This window comes from Heloderma suspectum, chromosome 2, assembly GCF_057233095.1.
Source record: "Heloderma suspectum isolate Gila_16-S chromosome 2, 16-S_ref, whole genome shotgun sequence".
Classification (NCBI taxonomy): Eukaryota; Metazoa; Chordata; class Lepidosauria; order Squamata; family Helodermatidae; genus Heloderma; species Heloderma suspectum.
In genome coordinates, this window is record NC_139459.1 from 382,222,870 (window position 1) to 382,248,227 (window position 25,358).

The 25,358-nt window shown below is 47.6% G+C and overlaps 2 protein-coding genes across 2 annotated transcripts in view; both read left to right on the plus strand.

The window, feature by feature from the left end:
- LOC146356375 (uncharacterized) overlaps positions 1-25,358 on the plus strand; it is a 980,383-nt gene that overhangs the window by 121,361 nt on the left and 833,664 nt on the right. The window lies entirely within an intron of this gene.
- LOC146356376 (vomeronasal type-2 receptor 26-like) lies at positions 17,188-20,803 on the plus strand. Its single transcript, XM_084840307.1, has 3 exons — positions 17,188-17,205; positions 17,971-18,097; positions 19,902-20,803. Exons 1-3 carry the CDS (start codon positions 17,188-17,190, stop codon positions 20,801-20,803), a joined length of 1,047 nt encoding a protein of 348 aa, XP_084696433.1.

Sequence of the window (25,358 nt, forward strand, 5' to 3'; positions counted from 1 at the left end):
TGATCCACACAATCAAAGGCTTTAGCGTAGTCAATGAAGCAGAAATAGACGTTTTTCTGGAATTCTCTTGCTTTCTCCATGATGCAGCGAATGTTGGCAATTTGATCTCTAGTTCCTCTGCCTCTTCGAAACCCAGCTTGTACTTCCGGTAGTTCTCAGTTCGCATACTGCTGAAGCCTAGCTTGTAGGATTTTGAGCATCACCTTGCTGGCATGTGAAATGAGCGCAATTGTGCAGTAGTTTGAACACTCTGTGGCGTTGCCCTTCTTTGGAATTGGAATGTAAACTGACCTTTTCCAGTCTTGCGGCCACTGCTGAGTGTTCCAAATTTGTTGGCATATTGAATGCAGCACTTTAACAGCATCATGTTTTAGGATTTTAAATAGCTCAGCTGGAATACTGTCATCTCCACTAGCTTTGTTGTTAGTAATGCTTCCTAAGGCCCACTTGACTTCACTTTCTAGGATGTCCGGCTCAAGTTCAGTGACCGCACTATCATGGCTATCAGGGACATTAAGATTTTTCCTGTATAGTTCTTCTGTGTATTCTTGCCACCTCTTCTTAATCTCATCTGCTTCTGTGAGGTCCCTGCCTTCTTCGTCCTTTATCATGCCAGTCTTTGCACAAAACATTCCCTTGAGATCTCCGATTTTCTTGAAGAGATCTCTAGTCTTTCCCATTCTGTTGTTTTCCTCGATTTCTTTGCATTGTTCATTTAAGAAGGCCTTCTTGTCTCTCCTTGCTGTTCTCTGGAACTCTGCATTCAGTTGGATATATCTTCCCCTTTCTCCCTTGCTTCTCGCTTCCCTTCTTTCCTCAGCTACTTGTAAAGCCTCATCAGACAGCCACTTTACTTTCTTGCATTTCTTTTTCTTTGGCATGGATTGAGTTGCTGCCTCCTGAACAATGTTACGGACCTCCGTCCATAGTTCCTCAGGCACTCTGTCTATCAGGTCTAATCCCTGAAATCTATTCCTCACCTCCACTGTGTATTCAAAAGGGATATGATTTAGGTCATACCTGAATGGTTTAGTGGTTTTCCCTACGTTCTTCAATTTAAGCCGAAATTTTGCAACAAGAAGCTCATGTTCTGAGCTACAGTCAGCTCCAGGTCTTGTTTTTACTGACTGTATACAGCTTCTCCATCTTTGGCTGCAAAGGACATAATCAATCTGATTTCGATATTGACCATCTGGTGATGTCCATGTGTAGAGTCGCCTCTTGTGCTGTTGGAAAAGAGTGTTTGCTATGATCAGCATGTTCTCTTGGCAAAACTCTATTAGCCTTTGTCCTGCTTCATTTTGTACCCCAAGGCCATGCTTGCCTGTTATCCCGGTGATTTCTTGCGTTCCTACTTTAGCATTCCAATCCCCTATGATGAAGAGGACATCTTTTTTTGGTGTTAGTTCTAGAAGGTGTTGTAGGTCTTCATAGAACCAATCAACCTCAGCTTCTTCGGCATCAGTGGTTGGGGCATAGACTTGAATTACTGTGATGTTGAATGGTTTGCCTTGGATTCGTACTGAGATCATTCTATCATTTTTAAGATTGTACCCCAGTACTGCTTTTCCTGCTCCGGGAGAGAGCGCAGGACAGGAAGGCCTGGCGTGCTATGGTCCATGGGGTCACGAAGAGTCGGACATCACTGAACGACTGAACAACAACAACAACTGCTTTTCCCACCCTTTTGTTGACTATGAGTGCTACTCCATTTCTTCTAAGGGATTCTTGCCCACAATAGTAGATATGATGATCACCAGAATTAAATTTGCCCATGCCTGTCCATTTTAGTTCGCTGATTCCCAAGATGTCGATTTTCAATCTTGCCATCTCATGTTTGTCCACCTCCAACTTACCTTGATTCATTGATCTGACATTCCAGGTTCCTAAACAATATTGTTCTTTACAGCATCGGATTTTCTTTTCACCGCCAGACACATCCACAGCTGAGTGTCCTTTCGGCTTTGGCCCAGCCGCTTCACTCTTTCTGGCACTACTTGGAAATACCCTCTGCTCTTCCCCAGTAGTATATTGGACACCTTCCGACCTGAGGGGCTCATCTTCTGGTATCATCTCTTTTAGCCTTGTGTTACGTTCCATGGGGTTTTCTTGGCAAGAATACTGGAGTGGGTTGCCATTTCCTTCTCCAGTGGACCACATTTTGTCAGAACTCTCTGCCATGACCTGTCCATCTTGGGTGGCCCTGCACGGCATAGCTTATGGCTTCACTGAGTTACACAAGCCCCTTTGCCACAACAAGGCAATGATCCATGAAGGGATTGCATTTAGTTTTCGTTTATTTATTGTTTTCCAGTTTCCAAACTACAAAGCACTGGCACATCCTGTCCTTCATGTTTGCCATTCAGGAGATCAGCCGGAACCCCAGGCTCTTACCCAACATCACCCTGGGCTACAACATCTACAAGTCCTTCTTCGATGGAAGAGCCACTTCCTACGCTATGCTGCAGCTCCTTGCTGGGGGTGAAAGCAACATTCCACATTACAGCTGCAGGAGGAAGAATCACCTGCTGGCCATCCTTGAAGGGGCTGAATCTGACCTCTCCCTCCACATTTCCTCTATGTCGAGCATCTACAAAATCCCACAGGTGTGAATTGGCAGGGGACAGGTTCAGCCCTCACTCTTCAGTGCCTGTGCCTCCTGGTCATAAGGTTTCTCTCGAGTGTGTGTTGGAGGTGAGTCGTGGCAGTGGTGGAGCTCTGGGATGGGAGACCGGGCATCCCTGGGGGTAGGGATGGCAGGAGACCATGGAAGCTTTACTGGACAGCTTTCTATGTGATCCCCAGCCCAGTTCCTGCCCCCTCCCGATGCCTTACATTGATGTGTGAAAACGTCCATCTAACGCGAAGTGCAGCATGGAGGGAATCCCCTTCTTTGTGCTGGTTCTGCCCTGCATTGGATCGGAGGTTGCCTCTGACTTCAGCAGAGGTCTGAGGGCCCATCCATCTGTATAGGATTGCACCTTGAATCATGTCTCGAAAGGCTCTCCTATGCAGATGTCGCAGAAAACAGTAGTGGCTGACAGGAATGAGAACCCTCCCCAGCAGTTTTTGCAGCCCCCACATGACCACTGCCATGATTCTGCCCCAGAAGGTATGAAGTCCCCCATCTCTCTGTTGAAGGCACAGCCTTCATGTTTTTATTTCTGTATTTATTTCTGTAGTTATTTATTTACATTTACATTTCACTCCACATTTAGACAGATTCTGGAGTGGTGAACAATAAAAGTTGCAAGATAAGATAAAAGAGTAAAACTCCATGTTAAAAATTATTTTATAAACAAAAGAGAGGGGGGGGAAGAAACATTATTACAATACAACTGTGGCTGGTCAGCCAAGGATGGCATCCTGAAATAAAGATGATTTCAGGGAACCGCACCATGTTCGTGCCTGTCTGACCTCCAGATGCAGGGAGTTCCAGAGAAAGGGGGCCAACATGCTGAAGGCTCTTCTCTGGGTGGACTCTAATCAGGCCATAAGTCCATGGGGAACCACCAGGACATGCCCACCGATGAGCTGAGTCATCAGGCAGGTTGGAAAGGGAGAAGGTGCTGTTGCAGGTATTCTGGTCCCAAGTTGTTTAGTTCTTTGGACACTAGTGAAAAAAATGCTTAAATCTGACCTGGCATCAAATAGGCAGGTAGTGCAGTTCCCTCAACAAAGGGGTAGCATGCTGAAGAGGGTCAGCTCCCTACAATTGCTGAGGTCCTGAATTCTGAACTGTTCCAAATCCCCTCATGACCACTGCCAGTGATTTCATACAGATGTTGAGCAATACTAGGGACAAGTTGGTGCTCTGTGGAACCCTGTAGCTCACTTGCCAAGCGGTCAAGGAATGGACACCCAACATTACTTTCTCAAATCAGCCCTGTAGGTCAGACTGAAACTGACGTAACACAGTTCTTCCAATGCCTTTCCCACAGAGTCGATCCAGCAGGAAACCGTGGTCCAGGTTAGGGATTTCAGAGAATTCCGCCAGGGATCTCGGTGAGGCTGAATGCCAGTGCATTTGGCCCCCCAAACACCATGGCAGAACGGGCTGCCCCCCCCGCCCCACTGCCACCCCGCGGATCCCCCCAGGACAAGACTTACCTGGGGCGGATGTTCTGGGCAGCGGCGGCTCCAGAGGTGGCTTCAACGGCGGCAGCTGCTGCAGCTGGTCTTCCGACTGGCTGCCGCCGCCGCCATTTGCTGTCTGGAGGTTTTTTTTTTACAGGGACCTGATAGGCTACGTAAAGATTTACGTAGCCTATCATGGCTGGGTAAAAAAAAAAACCACATATGCAAATGGCTGCGGCTATGGCCGCCATGATTTGCCTTCCTTATTTTTCGCCGTCTTAGTCTACGTAAATATTTACATAGACTATTACGGCGAAAACAAAGGGGAATGCAAATAGCATAGCAGGCACTATTTGCGTTCCTTTTTGATTCGCCCTTTTAGCCTACGTAAATATTTACATAGGCTAAGATGGTGAAAAATAAGGAATGCAAATGGTGGCGGCCGTAGCCGCCACCATTTGCATATGCGGTTTGGTTTGGTTTTGTTTTACCCAGAGCCATCCGCGGCCAGAAATCTGGCTGCAGACAGCTCTGGCCTGGGCTGGGCCTGGCTGGCTGCTCTGGCCTGGGCTGGGCCTGGCTGCCATTGAGGATTCCGGGGGGGGAGAGAAATGGATCGCCTCCCCCCCCATCGAGGATTCTGGGTGGAGGGATGGAACACCTCCCCCCCCCCACCATAAACATAATCCGCAGAAAGAGAAGTGACTTTCGAACATCCCTAGTCCAGGTCCATGTTATCCAAAGCCGATGAGAGCTGGAGCAGAATTAGCAAGGTTTTGCTCTCCCTGTCCTTCTCTTGATATAGTTCATCCAGCCGGGCAACCAAGGCTGATTCGGTCCTGTAACCAGGTCAAAAACCAAAGTGGGTTGCTTTTGTACTCATGTTGCCCCTTCATGGCTTTAATTCTTGAATGAGGCTCCTGTGTGCTGCCCAAGCAGAATCTAGAACATAGTTGGGGGCGGAGCCAAATCTATCCTTTTCAGTTGGCTCACGCGAGGCAGCGAGCAGGTCCAACCTCCCTTGACTGGCTCCTGAAGTGTATCACTCGACAGCATTTTGAATACGTGAAAAGGATCCCAGGGATCCTCCTGGGCTGCACCACAAATGAAGCTCGTGATATTTTTGCCCTCCCCCTCCACATATACCACGTCATAGTGAAAGGCATTGAGGTAGATACTATTTATTTATGTATTTATATATATATTTATTTATGTATGTATTTATGTATTTATTACATTTATATCCTGCCTTTTTTCCTCTTTCAGGAACCCAAGGCGGGGTACATATTCCTCCTTCCATTTTAGCCAAAAATATTTGACCTTCATCCACAAAAGAAACTGATACTAAGCTACCGCCTCTTACTTTTCTTTGCTCCCTAGATCAGTTATGGCATTGTTACGCCGGTTGATAATGACAAAACTCAGTTCCCTTTTGTCTACCGGATGGCCCTGAAGGAAGAAGCCCAGTACCTGGGGATCGTCCAGCTGCTCCTGTTTTTCCGATGGACGTGGGTCGGTCTCTTTGCTCCAGACACTGAGAATGGGGAGAAGTTCCTGGGTGCCTTGACACCCCTGATGATCAGCAGTGGGATTTGTGTCGCTTTCTCAAAAAGGCTGCCACGAAATATCTTACTTCAAATATTCCAGATTGACCTTTCTTTCTTGGGAAAAGAAGTGAAGGTAATTGTTTATTATGCGGACTCCCACTATGGGTGTATTCCACTGATGTTGATACAAAGCAGACTCGAAAAGAAACCGACTGGGGCAAAACTCTGGATCACACCAGCTTTTCAGGACATGGACTTCAACGTGTCTCAAAAACCTTATTACTTCCATTTCCTCCACGGTTCTTTGTCCTTCATAATGAAGACCAGAATAATGACAAAATATGACCACTATGAGCCAGTCTCCTCTTCTCTGGGACTGTTTTGGGATGAAAGCTTTGAGTGTTTCAGTTCAATGCATACTTTGTCCATGAAACTTTGGACACGTTGCAGAGAGAAAGAGACACAGGCGACGCTGCCCCAGGAGAAGATTGAGAGAGCCCTGTCTCAGGACAGCTACGTTACTTATAGCAGCATCCAAGCTGTGGCCCATGCCTTACATGCTGCATATTCATCCCGACCAAAGCAGATGTTGATCATGGGTGAAGGAGAAAGGCGGGACCGTCAAAGGCTGCAGCCCTGGCAGGTATTCCCCCTTCCTTTGGCAACACCTCCATAAAGCCTCATGATGAAGAAAACCAAACATGGGTTAGAGCAGATAATTGTTCTTCCTGAGTGGCAGTGCAGGCAGCCAGTAGACCCTGTTTTCTGCCACCGTCACATGCTCAAGTAGCTTCCCTCCTCCAAAGATCCCTTACAAATGAAGGCCCAGACCCATCGAGAAGCAGTTGTTGTTGTTTTGTGAAGCACCGTAAGGATACAATCTCTTGACTTTGCAGTCAACTTAATGTTTTTGTTGTAGAAGACCCATTGGGATCCATTTGTGTTATCGAGGTCATATGGAGTGCACAGGGAGTTTGCTGCAATGTGCCCGATTACATGTCCTCCTAATAAAAGCTAGCTGTGGAGGATGGGGTATGACCAGGTGGGTGCAGCCTGTGGTAAATGGGGATGTCACAAGCACCACCTTCATCTGGGATGCCAGCAGAGCCCCCACCCCACCCCCCTTGACCCTGCTCGATGAGCCATTTGGAGCTGACAGAGCTGGCTGCTGAGCAGCTGGGAACAGCCTCGAGTTCTCACCACATGCACCCCAACTGCTCTCACCATCTCCTCCTTGCAAGGAGGAGTTGGCAAGTGTGGCTGGGGCATTGAGGCCTCATCTTGCCCTGTCAGATGTTGTGGAAGCCCTGAACAGCTGGCATGGTCTGGCTGAGGCCTCAGCACCCCAGCCTCTCTAATCATCTCCTCCTTGAGAGGAGGCGATGGCTTGCGTGTTGGGCCCTTGTGTGCTGAGGACACCAGCAGTTAAGAGCTTTTGGGGGGGGCAGCTCGCTTGGCTGACCTTGCAAGGCACATTGGGAGGCTGGGGAGGGGGCTCTTGGAGCTCCACTATGCCTTGGACAAAGGTAAGTCCATCCATCCCGAGTGATTAATGCATCCTGATGTGAGGGGGTAGTGCCTGGTGTTCCTAAGGGAGCAGTCATGTGACCATTTGTTTCGAAACATTGTCCGGACTCGATGAACCTGGATAAGGCTGTACACATCTTTGGACTGAATCATGAATAATGAAGCAAAGTGGGCTACTTCGGAGGTGCCTCACTGTGATCCGAAGTTGATCGGAACAGCACCAAGGTGCCCATAAACGAAGCAGCTCATCACCAAGGCTCCTCAGTCCCCCAGCCTCTCTAGCCATCTCTTCCTTGCAAAGAGACGATGGCTTGCATGCTGGGGCCATGTGTGCTGAGGACTCTAGCAGTTAGGCTCTTTTGGAGGGGGGGGCAGCTCACTTGGCTGACCTTTCAAGGCAAGCTTGGAGCCATGGCGGGGCGGGGCTGTTGGAGCCAAGGCTCCTCGGTCCCACTTGGATCTTCACAGGAATTCTGATGCCTTCTGAAGCACAGACAGTCTGTCTCCAAAATGTAGCAACTTGCAAGAGATACGGGAGGGGGAGAGAAGGGGGAGGCGGGAGGGGGAAATGGTGAGCCTTGGTGAATGGCAGCTCTAGTTGCCAAATGAGGGCTGAGTGTAACCCAGCAGTCTCCAATCAGTGATAGTCATGGAGTGGTGGTGGGGGGCAATATTGGGGTGGATAAATTGGAGAGATCAGCCTGATTTCATTTCATTTCATTTCATTTCAGTGTGTGTGTGTGTGTCGGGGGGGGGGGGAGAGAGAGAGAGATGATTAGGTGGTGGTCTGGGTTTATGACGTGTTGTTAGGGAGATTTGTCTATATCTATATGGTGTGTGTGTGTGCTTGTACTTTCTTCTGCCTTCCCAATCCAACTATTCTTTTTCATTTTTTCTTTCTTTCAGTTGTAGATCCTTGATTTAAAAACCAAACCCTTGAAAAGTACGGAGTTTGAGTTTCCCTCTTTCTGTGCCTGGTTCTTTGTCTCTCCCCTCCCCCTTCTCTAACAGGTTTTACACTTCATTCTTTTCTTGACTCTTTATTTTAAAAAGGAAAAATACAATAAGAACTACTTTCCTTTGCCTTCCCCTGCCTCTTTCATTCGCTTCCACCCCACCATTCTCAATTCTCAACCATTTGGTTGCCCTTACTTTCATTCTGTCTAGATTTTATACACACACACACACACACACACACACACACTACTCTCCTGTCCTTGTTCTTGGCTCCCTTCCACCTTCCGTCTCTGTCTGTCTGTCTTTCTGTCTGTCTGTATCTCTGTTTGTGTGTTCTTTTTTGGATTTGTGTTGTTCACAAGCAAACAGTGTATGTAAGGCACTATGCAGTCCACATTTCAAAAAGAAGGGGTGCAAAGCAATACAAAGATTAACATCTGTTACTTGAATAATTCAAAACTGCACTGTGTTGCAAAGCAAGCAAGCCCAATATGAGGCATCTTCAGGGTCTTGTTGGCAGGGGCAGAGGTGGACGAGGTGTGGCTGGGATTAGCAGCACTGGGCGGCAGTCAGGCTCTCCCCCGGTCCAGATAGCGTGTGCTGGTGTAGTGGGGCAGCTGAATGCGGAGGCAAGTTGCAGTGCTCAGAGGTCACTGATGGAGGAGGCACTTCAAAGAAACCTACAGCAGAGATTAGGGACAGTGAGTCAATCCATCTGGAGTGGTTAATGCATCCTGATGTGAGGGGTAATGCCTGCTGCTCCTAAGGGAACCGTAGTGTGACCATTTGTTTCGAAACATTGTCTGGACTCTATGGTTTTGGAGAAGGCTGTGCACATCTTCGGACTGAGTCCCGAATAATGAAGCAAAGTGGGCGGCTTCGGAGGTGCCTCGCCGTCATCCAAAGTGGGTCGGAATAGCGCCGAGGCAGCCCGAAGCGAAGCAGCTCATTGCCAAGGCTCCTCTGTCCCACTTGGATGTCCGGAGGCATTCTTATGCATTCTCAAGTGGAGACAGCCTGTCTCCAAAATCTAGTAACTTGCAAAAGATATGGGAGAGTGAGAAGAGGGGGAGGCAGGAGGGGGAAATGGTGAGCCTTGGTGAATGGCAACTCTAATTGCCAAATGAGGGCAGAGTGTAACCCACCAGTCTCCAATCAATGACAGTGGTGGAGGAGGGGGGCAGTATTAAAGTGGATACACTGGAGAGATCAGCCTGCTTTCATTTCAGTGTGTGTGTGTGTGTGTGTGTGTGAGTGTGTGTGTGTGTGTGTGTGAGAGAGAGAGAGAGAGAGAGAGAGCACTGATTAGGTGGTGGTTTGGGTTTACGACGTGTTGTTTGGAACATTTGGCTAAATCCATATGGTGTGTCTGTGCTTGTACTTTCTTCTTCCTTCCCAATCCAACTATTCTTTTTCAATTTTTTCTTTCTTTCAATTATAGATCCTTGATTAAAAAAAAAAAAAAAACACTTGAAAAATATGAAGTTTCAGTTTCCCTCTTTCTGGGCCTGGTTCTTTATCTTTCCTCCCCCCCCCTTCTCTAATAGGGGGGAGCTCCATTCTTTTCTTGATTGTTTATTTTAAAAAGGAAAAAATAAAATAAAAATAACTTTCCTTTTCCTTTCCTTTCCTCTTTCTTTAACTTCCACCCCACCCTTCTCAATTCTCAATGATTTGTTTGCCCTTACTTCCATTCTGTCTACATTTTTTACACACACACACACTACTCTCCTGTCCTTTTTCTTGGCTCTCCTCCATCCACCCCCACACTCCTCCATTCCTTCATTCCTTTCTTCTTTTCCCATTTTTGATCACATTTCCCTTAAACAATAACAACAACAACAGTTAAAAACCCTGTTATCTTCTGCTATCCTCCCTCCTTGATTGTAGGCAGTCCAGCATTTGCTTTTCTTTTGATCCCCCTCTCTCTGTTTGTGTGTTTGTGTTGTTCACAAGCAAACAGTGTGTGCCAAAGCACTATACAGTCCACATTTCCAAAAAAAAGTGTAAAGTACTACAACCATTAACATCTATTACTTGAATAATTCAAAACTGCACTGTGTTGCAAAGCAAGCAAGCCCAATATGAGGCATCTTCAGGGTCTTGTTGGCAGGGGCAGAGGTGGACGAGGTGTGGCTGGGATTAGCAGCACTGGGCGGCAGTCAGGCTCTCCCCCGGTCCAGATAGCGTGTGCTGGTGTAGTGGGGCAGCTGAATGCGGAGGCAAGTTGCAGTGCTCAGAGGTCACTGATGGAGGAGGCACTTCAAAGAAACCTACAGCAGAGATTAGGGACAGTGAGTCAATCCATCTGGAGTGGTTAATGCATCCCGATGTGAGGGGTAATGCCTGCTGCTCCTAAGGGAACTGTAGTGTGACCATTTGTTTTGAAACATTGTCTGGACTCTGTGGTTTTGGAGAAGGCTGTGTACATCTTCGGACTGAGTCCCGAATAATGAAGCAAAGTGGGCTGCTTCAGAGGTGCCTCGCCGTCATCCAAAGTGGGTCAGAATAGTGCCGAGGCGGCCCGAAGCGAAGCAGCTCATTGCCAAGGCTCCTCTGTCCCACTTGGATGTCCGGAGGCATTCTTATGCATTCTCAAGTGGAATCAGCCTGTCTCCAAAATCTAGTAACTTGCAAAAGATATGGGAGCGTGAGAAGAGGGGGAGGCAGGAGGGGGAAATGGTGAGCCTTGGTGAATGGCAACTCTAATTGCCAAATGAGGGCAGAGTGTAACCCAGCAGTCTCCAATCAATGACAGTGGTGGAGGAGGGGGGGCTGTATTGGAGTGGATACATTGGAGAGATCAGTCTGCTTTCATTTCAATGTGTGTGTGTGTGTGTGTGCATGTGTGTGTGTGTGTGTGAGAGAGAGAGAGCGAGAGAGAGAGTAGGGATGGCGGAGAATTTCTCCCCGAAACTTCAGGGGGCCGAGCGCCAACGTGTTCGGCCCCCCGAACAAGTTTCGGGGAGAAATCCTCCGCCCCCCCCGCCCCCCGCCCCCCGCCCCCCCGGGATGGGACTTACCTTCCCTGAATGTCCCTCCCGGTGGCGGGTCCAGCTGGCGGTTCGTCCAGTGTTCGAGCGGGGCGGGAGCGGCAGCCAGTCTTTCGACCGGCTGCCGCCCCCGCCATTGCAATCAAAGAAAAAAAAAAAACTCTCCCCTGATAGGCTACATGACGATTCACGTAGCCTATCACGGCTGACTTTGCAGATCTAGCCATGATAGGCTATGTGAATCGTCACGTAGCCTATCAGGGGACTTTTTTTTTTTTTTTTTTACTTTCGTGTTCGCGGCCGGGCGAGGCGGGAAGCCTCCTCCCCGGCCTGAATTTCGGCCGGGCGAGGCGGGAAGCCTCCCCCCCTTGCCTGAACTTCACGGGGGCAGCAGCGAAGCGCTCCCCCCCCACCGCGAAAAAGCTGCGAGAAAAGGTAAGTGACTTTCGTTCACCCCTAAGAGAGAGAGAGCGCACTGATTAGGTGGTGGTTTGGGTTTACGACGTGTTGTTTGGGACAGCAGAGATTAGGGACAGTGACCTCCTCCACTCCAACAACTAAATTCTCGGATTATTATCCCTTCTGAGTTTGGTTTGTATTTCTGAGAAAAGCACATTGTAGCAGTGCCTAGCACAACAACTACTTTGCCAGACTATCTGAAATTTGGCAGGTGGAATCCCCTCAATGGGGGATGCCAGGTTCCCAGATTCCATGTGTTTAGCATGAAAACTGTAAACCTGACAGCCATTTCTATTTTTCAATGCCAGTCAATGAAAAGATGTCATATCAGAATGATTCGGATATCCAAATCTCGCTTGGGATTGGGAACTGAAAAGAAGCAGATGAATCAGCTTGAAGCAAAGCAGAGCTGCTTCAGAAGGTCCAAAATCACATCCAAACCATGGTGGGAACTCTGTTCACAGCTAGGGATGTCAGAGAATTCCACCACGGATTCGGGGAGGCTGAATGCCAGCACATTCGGCCCCCCAAAATCGGTGGCGGAACATTCTGCCCCCCCCACCCTGGGACGAGACTTACCTGGGGCGGATCTTCCTGGTGGTGGCGGCTCTGGCGGTGGCTCTGGTGGCGGCGGCCGGTCTTCCAACCGGCTGCCACTGCCACCATTTCCAGTAAAAAAAAATGTCAGACATGATAGGCTACATAAAGATTTATGTAGCCTATCACGGCTAGGTTTAAAAAAAAAACATGATAGGCTACGTAAATCTTTATGTAGCCTATCATGTCTGACATTTTTTTTAAAAAAAAAAACCGTGCGTACGCCAGGCACATTCGCACAAGGTAAGTCCCATCCAGGGGGGGTCAGGGGGGTTAGACTGTTTCTCCACCATTTTCGGGGGGCCGAATGCGCTGGCATTCGGCCTCCCCAAGATTCATGGAGAAATTCTCTGACATCCCTATTTATTCTATGATTCTATCATCAACCCCTGTATCCTTCTGGTCCTCCTACACTGGTGTTGGAGGCACTGCACTCCAGTTCTTCTGATCCATGCAACGGTGGTTTCAGAAGATTTGGTGATCATTCTTTGATCTCTTGAGCTGTGGCATCCCAGAGGATATATGACCTTTTCCACCAATGTTATTTTCATTTTGGTAACCATCACCTCTCCATTGTTATCTGGCTATCTTCTTGATGTGTTTTGTGAGCATCCCATCTTCTGGGGTATGAAAGGGCTCCTGGCAGTTGCTCCTGGTGGCTGCTCTAGGAACTGAAATAGGCACTTGGCCATAGAGAAAGCAAATGGCAGTTAGGGCATTCCCCCAGTGGAAGACACTCTACCCAGCAGACTCTGTGGTCATAGCCTGGAAGTCCTCTGAAGCCTGTTGAAACCCTTGGGGAGCCCGCCAGATGACACGGTATGTCTCCGCGGGCCCCATAACACTTTTTCAGAGGGATGGTTAGTTGGGGTGGCTTACTAACAGTGGGGAATGTGGTTTCCCCCCACACACGCACACACTCATGACATGCTAAGCCACCAAGGTTAGCAGACATTCCTTAAGCCTTATGGCTTAGCATGATCACTGAAAATGTCTGGTACCTTCATTATGAGTAGGAATGTGCAGGGATTGCTTTTAAAATCTCTGCATGTAATCAGGCATCTTTAGTTCTGCCATCTGTTCATTGATGGGATGCAGTTTTTTGCTTGAGAATTTTGGTCATTTTCAAAGGCGCAGTTTGTACTAACGTGCACTAGGGATGTACGAACGTTCCGCCACAGATCTCTGGGAGGCCAAATGCCAGCACATTCGGCCCCCCGAAATCAGTGGCGGAACAGCCCCCCGCCCCCCCCTCCCCGGGACAGGACTCACCTTAGACGGATCTTCCTGGTGGCGGCGGCTCCGGCAGCAGCTCCGGTGGCGGTTCGGCAGCTGTGGATGCGGCGGCCGGTCTTCCGACCGGCTGCTACCGCCGCCATTTCCAGGTAAAAAAAACAAAACAAAACAAAAAAAGTGATAGGCTACATAAAGATTTACGTAGCCTATCATGGATAGATTTAAAAAAAAAAGACACCATGATAGGCTACGTAAATGTTTATGTAGCCTATCACGGCTGATTTAAAACAAAAACAAAAACGTGCATACGCAAATGGCGGCGCCCATGGACGCCACCATTTGCATTCCTTATTTTGGCACGTCTTAGTCTACGTAAACATTTACGTAGACTAAGATGGCAAAAATACGGTGAACGCAAATAGCGTAGCGTCTACGCCGCCATTTGCGTCCCTGCTAGCCAGCGGCTGGATGTCCGGCTGCTGGCGGAGCTGGCCGGCGGCTCCGCAGAATCCCTGCAGAGCGGACCTGGCCAGCCAGGATTCCGGGGGGGAAGAACGGAGCACCTCCCCCCCAGCATCAGCATAATCCGCGGAAAGGTAAGTACCTTTCGTACATCCCTAACGTGCACTTGCACCTCCTCTCCGCCCAATGTAAAAAATCAAATGTTCTGTAAGTTTCCTAAACTGTGTGAAAAGCCATCTCTTAAATATGAACCCTTTTGAATTTATTACGGATTATTCTGACAACTCTGGGTGTGATTTTGAACAGCCAAAGAATGGCATTCTGAGCCCAGATGGGATGTGCACTGACCGTGGAAGATTCCAGCTCAAACTGATGTGGCCTAAGATATTGACTCTATTGTCATGATTTCTAAATCCAGGCCATTTTCTCTGTCATTCTAGCTTCACACTTTCTTGAGAGAAATCCAGTTTTCTAATACCTCCATGAGCAGATTGTATCTGGATAAGACTGGGGAACTGGCAGCTGACTTTGATATCATGAATTGGGTGATGTTTCCTAATGAGTCTCGTGCTGGAGTGAACGTTGGGAGTGTGAAGAGACAGGCATCTCAAGAGATGAAACTCACCATTAACCAGGAAGCCATTGTTTGGCCCAGATATTTTAATGAGGTAGGGGAAAGGATTTGTGTCCAATTATTGGCTTGTGACATCTGTTAAGCTCTAATAATATCTGCCCTTTGTTGTGTGTGTCCCCCCGCTCCCCAGCTACTTAACATGTGTTATACCACATGTCTATCCAGTCAGTTATTACGTACCCCAAGTCATACTGAGTTCAAGGGTCAACGTAGGTAGCTGCGTCCAAAAATCTGGGCTCATCTGAGTATTGTTGACACTGACTGGTAACAGCTCTCCAGGATTTCAGGCAGCAGGTATTCCAGCCCTACCAGGAGATGCCAGGGATTGAACCTGGGACCTTGTGCATGTAAATCAGGTCCTCTACTTCTGAATTATGGCCCCACTATGGGTAGAATTGGATTGAGTTAAAAGAGGTGGTATGGATTCTAAGTGCAGCGACAAGGGGGAGATTATAAGAACTAACACAATGCCCAGTTGGGACAGTACACTTTGGAGCCAGAGCCAAGGTGAGATTTGGGAGGAGATGCCCATCCTCCCCATATGTTCTGTGGAGCAATACTTTATAACGTGAAAGCATTGTGGTTCAGGGTTCTCCTCTGCAGGTTGCCAAATTGACAACCCTGAGTTTTCCAGGAAAAACAAAGGGTTGGAGCACAATAATGCCCACCCCTTCAGACACATCTCATGCAGCTCTAGGAAGGGTGGGTGATTAGGGTTGTACGAAAATCACTTACCTTTCAGGGATTATGCTGATCGTGTGGGGGGAGGCATTCCGTTCCTCCCCCCGGAATCCTGGCTGGCCGGCTGTGCTCTGCAGCGATTCTGCGGAGCCGCCGGCCAGCTCCACCAGCAGCCGGACATCCGGCCGCTGGCTAGCAGGGACGCAAATGGCAGCGGCCGTAGCAGCCACCATTTGCATCCCTACAGTCAGCCGTGATAGGCTACGTAAATGTTTACATAGCCTATCACGGCTGATTAAAAAAAAAGCACGTATGCAAATGGCAGCACCCATGGGCGCCACCATTTGCATTCCTTATTTTGGCACGTCTTAGTCTACGTAAACATTTACGTAGCCTATCACGGTGTTTTTTTTTAAATTTAGCTGTGATAGGCTACGTAAATCTTTACGTAGCCTATCACGTTTTGTTTTGTTTTTAAACCTGGAAATGCCGGCATTGGCAGCCGGTTGGAAGACCGGCCGCCGCCGCCGCACCGCTGCTGGAGCCGCCGCCGCCAGGAAGATCCGCCCCAGGTAAGTCCCTTCCAGGGGGGTGGCGGGCCGTTCCACCACCAATTTCCCCGAGATCCATGGCGGAACTTTCGTACATCCCTATTGGTGATAATCCTCTTCCTGATAGGACCCCTCGAGGACAATTTAGCATCCCTGCAATCTGAAAGAGCAAAATATCTCCCAGATCTGAAGTTAGCCAAAGAAGGACTAATCCATCACAGAGGGCAAAGCTTTTACTCTACTTCCATCCCAGCTCAATGCATTGATGTCCCAGGACTCTCACCTCCACCAATCATCAGGAAACAGCTTGCCTTGGTCCTCATCTGTCTCTACCCTTTGGAATTCCAGCTCTTGTTCTTCCCTGCCTCTCTCATGTCTATCTCCCCTATCCCAATTACTAGCAGATAATTTGACTTGGATTTTTTGCTTGTCCCTGGCCTCCTACCCCAACCCATTTGCAAAATGCCATCATCCTATTTGGATAGAGCAAAATTTGATGCAATAGCACAGGACGACTGCAGTTCCTTTAAACAGGAGTAGTATAGAGGTCAGAAGGGAGGCTTGGAGGTGCCAGGTGGGGCTTCCTCTGAAGGCTGTGGAGAGAGGTCTGGTGACCCCTCAGTTGACAACTGGGGCAGGGCAGAGAGACAGCACCACACTTGCTTTAAAAGAGCTTCTTTGGCTCACACTCAGCTTCAGAATGCAGATTAAGGTGCTGATACATTTGAAGCCCCCCAGGGTCAGGGTAGCAAAAATTAGGGCTGTGCACACTCCAACCAACTTAATACAGACATCAATTTAGAGGACTCGAATTGGCCCGAACCCGCCTCAATCTCCCCTGAAACTGGGTTGACCCACTTCTCCAGATCTGAAGCAACATATAGAGACCCAAAGCAGAATGGGGAAACCCCCACTGAGAGTCACCCCACACACACACTGTTGCTGCCACCCCCACAGAACCTGGATCTGTCGGGAGTGCTTGCACCCATTGGCCTCTGCAAGGGAGTCATCTTTTATTTATTTTTTAAAATGGTATTTCTTCTTACTGGAAGAAGATGAATCACCATTTTGAAAGGAAATGCAACTCCCTCCAAGAGAGTGATGGCTGCATGTGATCCCCTGGAGACCAGGTCAGGAGTGAGGGGCTCACACAGCAGGGTGGGGTTGCTGTCCACATAGGGCTGAAGCACCCCAAAGCTCTTCAGAGTGATCCAACATATTGGAGTGCTTCGGCCTGATCCTGACCTGCCTGCTCCAGAACTGCACCACTTTGGACCAAAGCACCCAGACATGCTGGGGATTCAGGGTTCAGACTGAAGTGGTTAACAGCCCTCACAAAAATGGCATCTTGCGCATGACTCTTGGATATGTTGTCTTAGAGCATCTGATCAGGCCTCATCCAAGTGGCATGACCAGCTGTGATTCAGCTGGTGCCAATTGGCAGGAAGGCATTTTGTTGTGTGGCAATGTCTCTGGAGATGTTGGTCTGTCATGAGTCTCAAGCAGGAGGTTCTTTCTGTTTCAAGAGGCCTTTTTATTATTTGAATGGGATTTTCATGTTGCCATTATTTTGTGTTGAATTGTTGGTTTTAACACAATTCTTTTATTCATGTAATTCAATGTATTCTGTGGTTTGGTAGAGTGGAGGCTGGTGGCTCTGATTTCAGTGGGGTTGTGGATCTATTTTGGGTTTGAGTCAGAACCATCCAGGACTATAAAAGAGTTATGGAAGGTGCTGAACTTGGTTAGGGGATACAAAACAATCATGTACCCCGCTCACTGTCTCTAAATCTACCAGGTACCCCCCGCTTTTTAAAATGCCTTTCCATCTCCAGCTGTGCCATGAGGCCTCCAGTCCTTTGCCTTCTGCCCTGCCACTGAAGATCAAAAAAGAGAAGAGGAAAGACCTTTTCAATGGTGGTGCCTGTCCTCCCACAAATAGCTCATCTCCCTCCCTCTATCGTTCACTGTTATTGCATGCGCATGTTTTGAAGCTTGTTCTTTTATTGCTGTTGCTTGAAATTTCTGATATTCTAGGATTGTCTTTTAGTTTATTTCATTGTCATGACATGTTGTGGTGCATAAATAGTGCTTCCCTGAAACAAGGACCTGGGATCACTTCTCTATTTCACTTAGGGTCACAAGCACTAGAAACCCTGTTGGGTCCTGTCTATATTGAAGGACTCATTTCCATAGGTACACATATTCATAACACTGTTTTCCTTGATGCTCCTTCTCTTTGCTGCTAGACCGTGCCTCATTCCAGATGCACTGAGAGCTGTCACCCTGGATATGCCAAGGAGGTCCAGGAAGGAGAGCCACCATGCTGCTATGCTTGCGCTGCATGTGCGGAAGGAACCATCTCCATTCAGGAAGGTAGGCAAGATCAGATGGGAGATCATTTGCATAATAGCACAACTATTTGAATATGCCAAATAATCTCCACAGCCCTTTTTTAATTCTCTCTTCTTTTCTTTAAACCCCTTGAGCAAAACATTCCATGAGTATGTAAGAGAAGAAGGCTTCATGAACGACTGAACGTGGCTCCTAGTGTAAAACATCATGGGAATTCCTTATGTTCATGGGCCATTCACTACTGCTCAGCCTAAAATACCTCATGATGCCATTCCAGTACATAGTGTGATTTTAATGAAGGCTTGTTCCATTCGAATGAATGCTAGGTTTATTTTTTATTAGGGTTAGGGCTTATTGTTTTATATTTTGTTAGGGTTAGGCCTTATCGAGGCGGGTTCTGGCTTATTTGTGCACTTCTTCTACAATGTTTTATTCTTCTGGTCCATACATCTTTGTTATTATTGTTCTGATGTGCAGGCTCAAAAGCAGTTTAATTAACCCATTAAATATTCATACATCTTTGGAACAGATGCTAAAGACATTTTTGAACTCTGACCCCTACTCGACTTTAGGTTGTTGTTGTTTTTATATCCACCATTAATCCCATAAAGTGAGTGGAAAGAAAAGTCCATGGGAGTGAATCTCTGGGATGCAAAGCAGGGGGAATGCTTAGTGCACACTGTTCCTGGTACAAATCATGTCCACTACAAAGAACCGCACTGCTTTTTCCATGATTGGGCCAGGGCAGTATGTACAGACATGGTGGGTCTTTCTCCATTGTATGCAGAGAATTGTCTGCACCATGCTGCGATCCTGTGGCAGGCAAGCAGGGGGTCCCTGGCACAAAAGGGGACATGAAAATGGTTCAACACCCACTTTCTGGTGATCAGAGCGCTCCCCTGCCCAACGTTGATTCAGTCTTCTGTTTTTTAAACCTCTTTAGTAAAACTTGATTAAAAATAAGAAAGTTTTACGGAAGTTTCATTTTGTCTTTATGAAGATAAAACCAGGATAACCTCACGGACACTCTCTTACCTTGAACAATTTTGGGATAAATACCCTCACTTTTCCATATTCAAACCAGGTAGGAGGCTGTGTTTACTCCAAGTCAACCCATCAATCCATCTAGCCCACTCTTCTCTGTTCTTCTCTGACTGACAACCACTCTGTAATGCCCCACAGAGACAGCTTTCCTGGCCCTGCTCTACTAAGGTCCTCACTTGGTGATGAGGCCATAGACTGAAACATCTGGTCACAAAACAGGTCCTCTGTGAGGGAACGTTTCTCTCTCCCTGCCCAACTGCACATATTTTCTGGCAATACAGTTTATGTGAATCCTGCTGAATTCACTCTCCATCTTCTCAGATGCCGATAGGGATGTACGAAAGTCACTTACCTTTTCAAAGTGGTGATTCACGGTGGGGGGGGGGAGGTGCTCCACAACACCCCCCGAAATCCTAACCCAGCCAGCTCCGCTCTGCGGCAACTCCGCGGAGACGCTGGCTGGGTGCATTCGCAGGCGTGCGGAGCCTGCGGAGGCAAATGGCGGAGGTTACGGCAGCCGCCATTCGCGTTCCTGTTTTTTTGCTGTGATAGGCTACGTAAATACTTACGTAGCTTAGCACAGCCTCTGCAGGGATGCAAACAGCAGACGTAGCCATGATTCACAAAGCAGCATGAACGGCACCAGGTAAGTGCTCCATTTCGCATGCCTTTTGTGGGGTAGGGGGGTGGAGGGCTTCGTTCCTCCACGGATTTTGGGGGGCTGAATGCACTGACATTCGGCCTCACTGGGATCCGTGGTGGAATTCTCTGACATCCCTAGATGCCGACCATTGCATCAAGTGTCCAGAAGATCAGCATCCAAACAAGGACCGAGATCAATGTGTCCCCAAGGAGATAACCTTCCTCACCTACGAAGAACCTTTGGGGATTGTCCTGATTTCCTTTGCTCTATTCTTGTCCTTATCCACGGGCTTCGTATTAGGAATCTTCATTACATACCAAGAAACTCCAGTAATCAAGGCCAACAACCGGGACCTCTCCTACATTCTCCTCATCTTTATCATGCTTTCCTTCTTGTCCTCCTTCCTGTTCATGGGGCGGCCAAGGAAAGTGACCTGCCTGCTCCGACAAATGGCCTTCAGCATCATCTTCTCAGTTGCTGTTTCTTCGGTGTTGGCCAAAACCATCACAGTGGTGTTGGCTTTCCTGGCCACAAAACCAGGAAACCAAGTGAAGAGATGGCTGGGGAAGAGTCTTGCAAACTCCATAGTAACTTCTTGTTCCAGTGTCCAAGTTGTCATCTGCACCATCTGGCTGGGGATCTCTCCACCCTTCCCTGACTCTGACATGCGCTCTCAGCCTGGACAGATCATCCTGCAATGCAATGAGGGATCTGTCGTCTTCTTTTATACTGCCCTTGGCTACATGGGCTTCTTGGCTGCCATCTGCTTCACAGTGGCTTTCCTAGCCAGGAAGCTGCCTGGGGCCTTCAATGAAGCCAAACTGATCACCTTCAGCATGCTGGTCTTCTGCAGTGTTTGGCTGTCCTTTGTGCCCTCCTACCTGAGCACCAAGGGGAAATACATGGTCGCCGTGCAGGTCTTCTCGATCTTGGCCTCCAGTTCTGGGTTGCTGGGCTGCATCTTTCTTCCCAAGTGCTACATTATTGTACTGAGACCTGATCTGAATACGAAGGAATATATCATGTTCAAAACAAACTAGGGTTTCTGATCCATAGAAGCAAAGTTGTGGAAGAATATTTGGTGCAAGTTTGGAGGAGATACTAGTTTTTTTGAGATCATAGTTAACAGAGCCTTTTGATGTGCTTATAGCTTCCATTGCACAGTTTCAGTGCTTATGTTACAGGAGACAGGCAAAGCTGAGCCTTGAGGGTCTCACTCTGCCAGTGACCGCCATCTGCATCTGAAGGAGTGGTGGGGCTGGAACTATACCATACCCACATTGTCTAAATCATGCATCTGGTGAAGGTGTGGCCCTTAACAGCTGCAGTGTACCAGCATTTTGCAGCTTGAGTGCACATGGAAAGCCCTGAATGCAAGATGTTAAATGTTTTTTTCTTTGTTTGTTAATGGCATGAGTGTTTTGTAATTGTAATTACTCTGCTTGCTATGACAGTTTCATGCACTTGTTGTCATTAGGGATTATTCTCAAAGAATGCAGGATTTTAATTCAGTACATCCATTTCCTTGCTTGTCATTGTCCTCTATGGTCATCACACATTTACCGCACAGAAATGATGTTTTAGATAGAGGGAATTGTTTTTCAGGAAGGGGACAGTTTCCCAAACTGAGAGATATTTGATATGTATAGTCTTATGCTCATGGTTAATGCTTATGGGCAGGTTCCAGTGGAGCAAAGGCTCTGCAGTTCAGAGCAGGATCAAGAACAGGGCTGAAGTTGGGTACTAGCTTTCCAGTTCCCCTGTGCCCAAAAATAGGATTTATTCTGTCCCATGCCATATGCAATATATGTTCCATGTAATATATATGAGGCTGGACAACCACCTGTCTGGGATGTTTTGACTTGGATACCCACATTGAGCAGGGGGTTAGACTCTATGGTCTTAGAGGCCCCCTTCAACCCTACTATTCTCTGATTCTATGATCTCCATGACTGGGAGACTGCTCTCTTCAAGATCCGCAACAATTTTCTCCAGTCCAAACCACTGGCTTTGTGTAACACTCTGTGACATATTAAGTCATATAACTTCCCAGCATACACTGAAAGATCAAGAGGGAGGAGTATGCACACCAACCTAAGGTTTGGGCCATGTGAAATCAACCACATGACATCCACTGATGCAACCAGGACAGTGTTCTCAACAAGACATCCAAGACATCCAATCTGGCCCAACATTTCTTTTTGACTCAAGACACTGCCTTGGGCCCTACTGAATAACTGGCAATGAGTGTCTTGTCCAATGCTTCACTTTGAAATAAGATGCCGTGAATCATATGCCCCCCTGCCAATAATTGCTGAGAGATAGAGAGAGAGACAGAGAGACAGAGAGAGAGAGATGAATCAGGAACTGTAGTGTGCAGCCCAAACTAAATTTGGGTCGACCCCAAATTAACACCACAGCTCTAGGAGTGTTTCATTTTTGTTACTCCTTGTCATCAGGAGGAGAGATGTCCTAATGTGTAAGAGTTGTTTGAAAGTGGGACACGTGGTCCTGAGATGTATTTAAGCAAAGGCAACCCAAAGATCTCCCCTCCCCCATGCCAGACCGCACTTCCATACCACCTGCTTTGTGCTGGATAGTAAGAACAACCCCACATGCTTCTAGACACCACTGGGTGATAGAGAGTGTGTTTCATCAACTTATGCTTGTTTTGTTCACCCCCTTGCTGTCCTGTAGCTTGATCAGTTCCTTTTTCCAGCCCCAGCCCTTCCTATTCCTTCTCCCTCTTGTGCCTCTGCAACAAGAAAGCAAGGAACCATATCATATGCTTTCACTTCCTTCCACTCACACCCAGCTTTAGAGGGTCCTTGTAGTTGAACATTCTTATAGCCTTCTCTGATGATGTGTATAAAAGCATTAATAAAGTGAGAGCAATCCTAAGACTACTAGACAGTGTCCAGAGGACCATTGCATTTCTCTGTTTCTGGGGACGGAGTTCAGAGCCACGGCCCAGATACCGTGGTCTCCGCTCCCTCCCTCACCACCTCTTAGTCGGTGTGGTTCTCTTGATGCCTTCTGCTTCTCCATGGTCAGAAATGGAGTACAGACAGGGTGAAAGGGGGAGGTCGTAGGGATGAGGAGTGGAGGAGACCATGGAACCCTGTTTACGAGGCTTCTTATGTACTGCACAGCATCACTGTCCTGTTCCACTCCCTGGCTAGATGCCTGAAATTGCATGTCTAGCTGAATGCTGGACAGATTGGGCACAGAGGAGAGGATCTGCACAGGATAGCAGATAGTCTTATGTCACTTCTAGTAAGTTCCGTGACTTGGTTTTGTGCTGCTATGGTCTAAGGATTAACACAGGAAATGCTATTCATTCATAGTTCAAATAGCCTGATTCCAAGTCATGCATGACATTCTAAGCACCATAAATCGTGTCTGGAAATAGACCAGTAGCCAACAGTGAAGCTGTTGTAATTTGAGAGTTCCACTTCCATGTTACCTGTAAATAGCCTCTGTCAGTTGTCCGGCTGAAGCATTCTGCACCATTTGAAGTTTAAAAACTCTTTCTAAAGACCAGGGATATATGAGAATATTGCTTTTGCTCGCAGACCATGCAAGCACCCCCAGAAAGAAGTTGTGAATGTGATCATGAGCACACATCTGACAAAAATGTTTGCAAATGGCCAGATGTGTGCTCATGTTCAATTTGTGCAACTTCCCCAGTTCGATTTATGCAAATTTCTCTGGAGACTGAATCAACCCCACTTTAGTCTATGCAGGAAAGTTTCACACATCAGGAAATGGGTACAAATTTTGGAAAATGTCCACACATTTCACATTCAGTTGCTGCTTGATTTGGTGATTTTCAAGTTCCTGCAGATTGAGCAGACATTGTGAACAGGAAATGTGACAAGCAATGACACAATATTTGGAAGATCCTTGCAGTCTCGAGTCTCACTCATTCACCCGTCCCTACCAAAGGCAGCCCCACATACCGGATATTACCGCAGCCCAAACAGGGTGTAACTTAGGCATGTGTCACCTTGATCAGATCTGACATCTCTGGAATGGGTGCAGTTGGGACTCTAGCCTGACCCCTGGCCACTGCTCAAACCTGGATTCATGATCATGATCTCCCATCCTTGCCCCTTCCCAGCTGTTTTTTAAAAACTTTTTATGACTGGATGGCAGAGAGACTTGTGAGTAGGGATGTTGGAGGAATCTGCAAGAGAACTGAGTTCAGATTTTATGACCCCAACCAGCGGATGGGCTTTTCCCCTGGCAGGTGGATTCCGCAGACTTGGAGAACCATGTTCCTAACGTTCAACTGTTTTGCATAAATTTTGTTGTAAAAAAATATAACAATTAAACAAAAACAACACCTGGCTGAAAATGCGAATTTCCGCCATAGGCTAGCGTGTTAAAATGCATATTTGGGGGGAATTTGTGCATTTCTGGGGAGGGATTGCCCATGTACATTTTCAGAAATCCGGAAACTAAGAAAAATCAGACTCTGTCGAACAGAAGACAGAAGAACAGAAGACAGAAGAACAGAAGAATAAAAGGTGCCTGACAATCTGTGAAATGAACAGGTTTTTCACTGTCCCTAATTCCCTACCTGGGAGCAGGAGTTGTGGTGGTCAGGCAGCAACTGGGGGAAGAGTTCAGAGTGCAGAACAACCAGCATCAGAGGCTGATGGGAGAGAAAGAAGGGTGGTGCAGGGCTCAAGAGAGAGAAAGGGCACAATAGGAGAGAAAGGGGCCACAAAGATAGAGAATGGAATGTCAGCGGGAGGGAGAGAGAAAGGGAAACCCGAGAGGCAAGGGGTGGGAGAGGCATACAGAAACATGCTCTTGAGAGAGCACAGAGTGCCAGAGAAAACATGTGTGTGTCAGGAGTGGGGGAGAGCATGACACACAGAGACACACACTGACATTAGGCCAAATGCACACAGAGGTGAGAAATGGATTGAGTAGAATGGATCCTCTTGATTTTGCAGGATTATGACATGGGATCCTTTCCCTGCAAACCACTATCAAATCCTTCACAGACCACACGTGACTCCATGAACTGAGCCCTAAACATCATGGATCCAGCATTTCCAGCACTGTCATGACACAAAAACTTGGATCCAGGCTTTGACAAGGGAACTCATTCCACAACCAACATGTCACCTCTCTGGGACCACAGATGTGTTCTGTGATTAACCGGCAATTAAAAGGTGGCTAGATCAGAGGTGGCCAAGTCAGGGGATGTCATGCCCCTGCTGCTGGACTCCTTCCCCTTCGGGAGATTATGTATGTCCATGAAGCTTTTTTTATTCAAAGTATTTGGCTGTTTTCTATAAAGATACACTTTAAAGGTTTACTTTTAATATCAGAAGTCAAGTATAATTAAAGAAACATAACCTATCACAAATTGGAGTGAAATGAAATATGAACAATAAAGAATCTCTGTCCACTTTTATAAACAGAGGTGCAGGTAGGGGTGGACGAAAGTCACTTACCTTTTCTCGCAGCTTGTTCGCGGTGGGGGGGAGAGCTTTGCTGCTCCCCCCGCGAAGTTCAGGCCGGGGGGGGAGGCTTCCCGCCTCGCCCGGCCGAAATTCAGGCCGGGGGGGGGAGGCT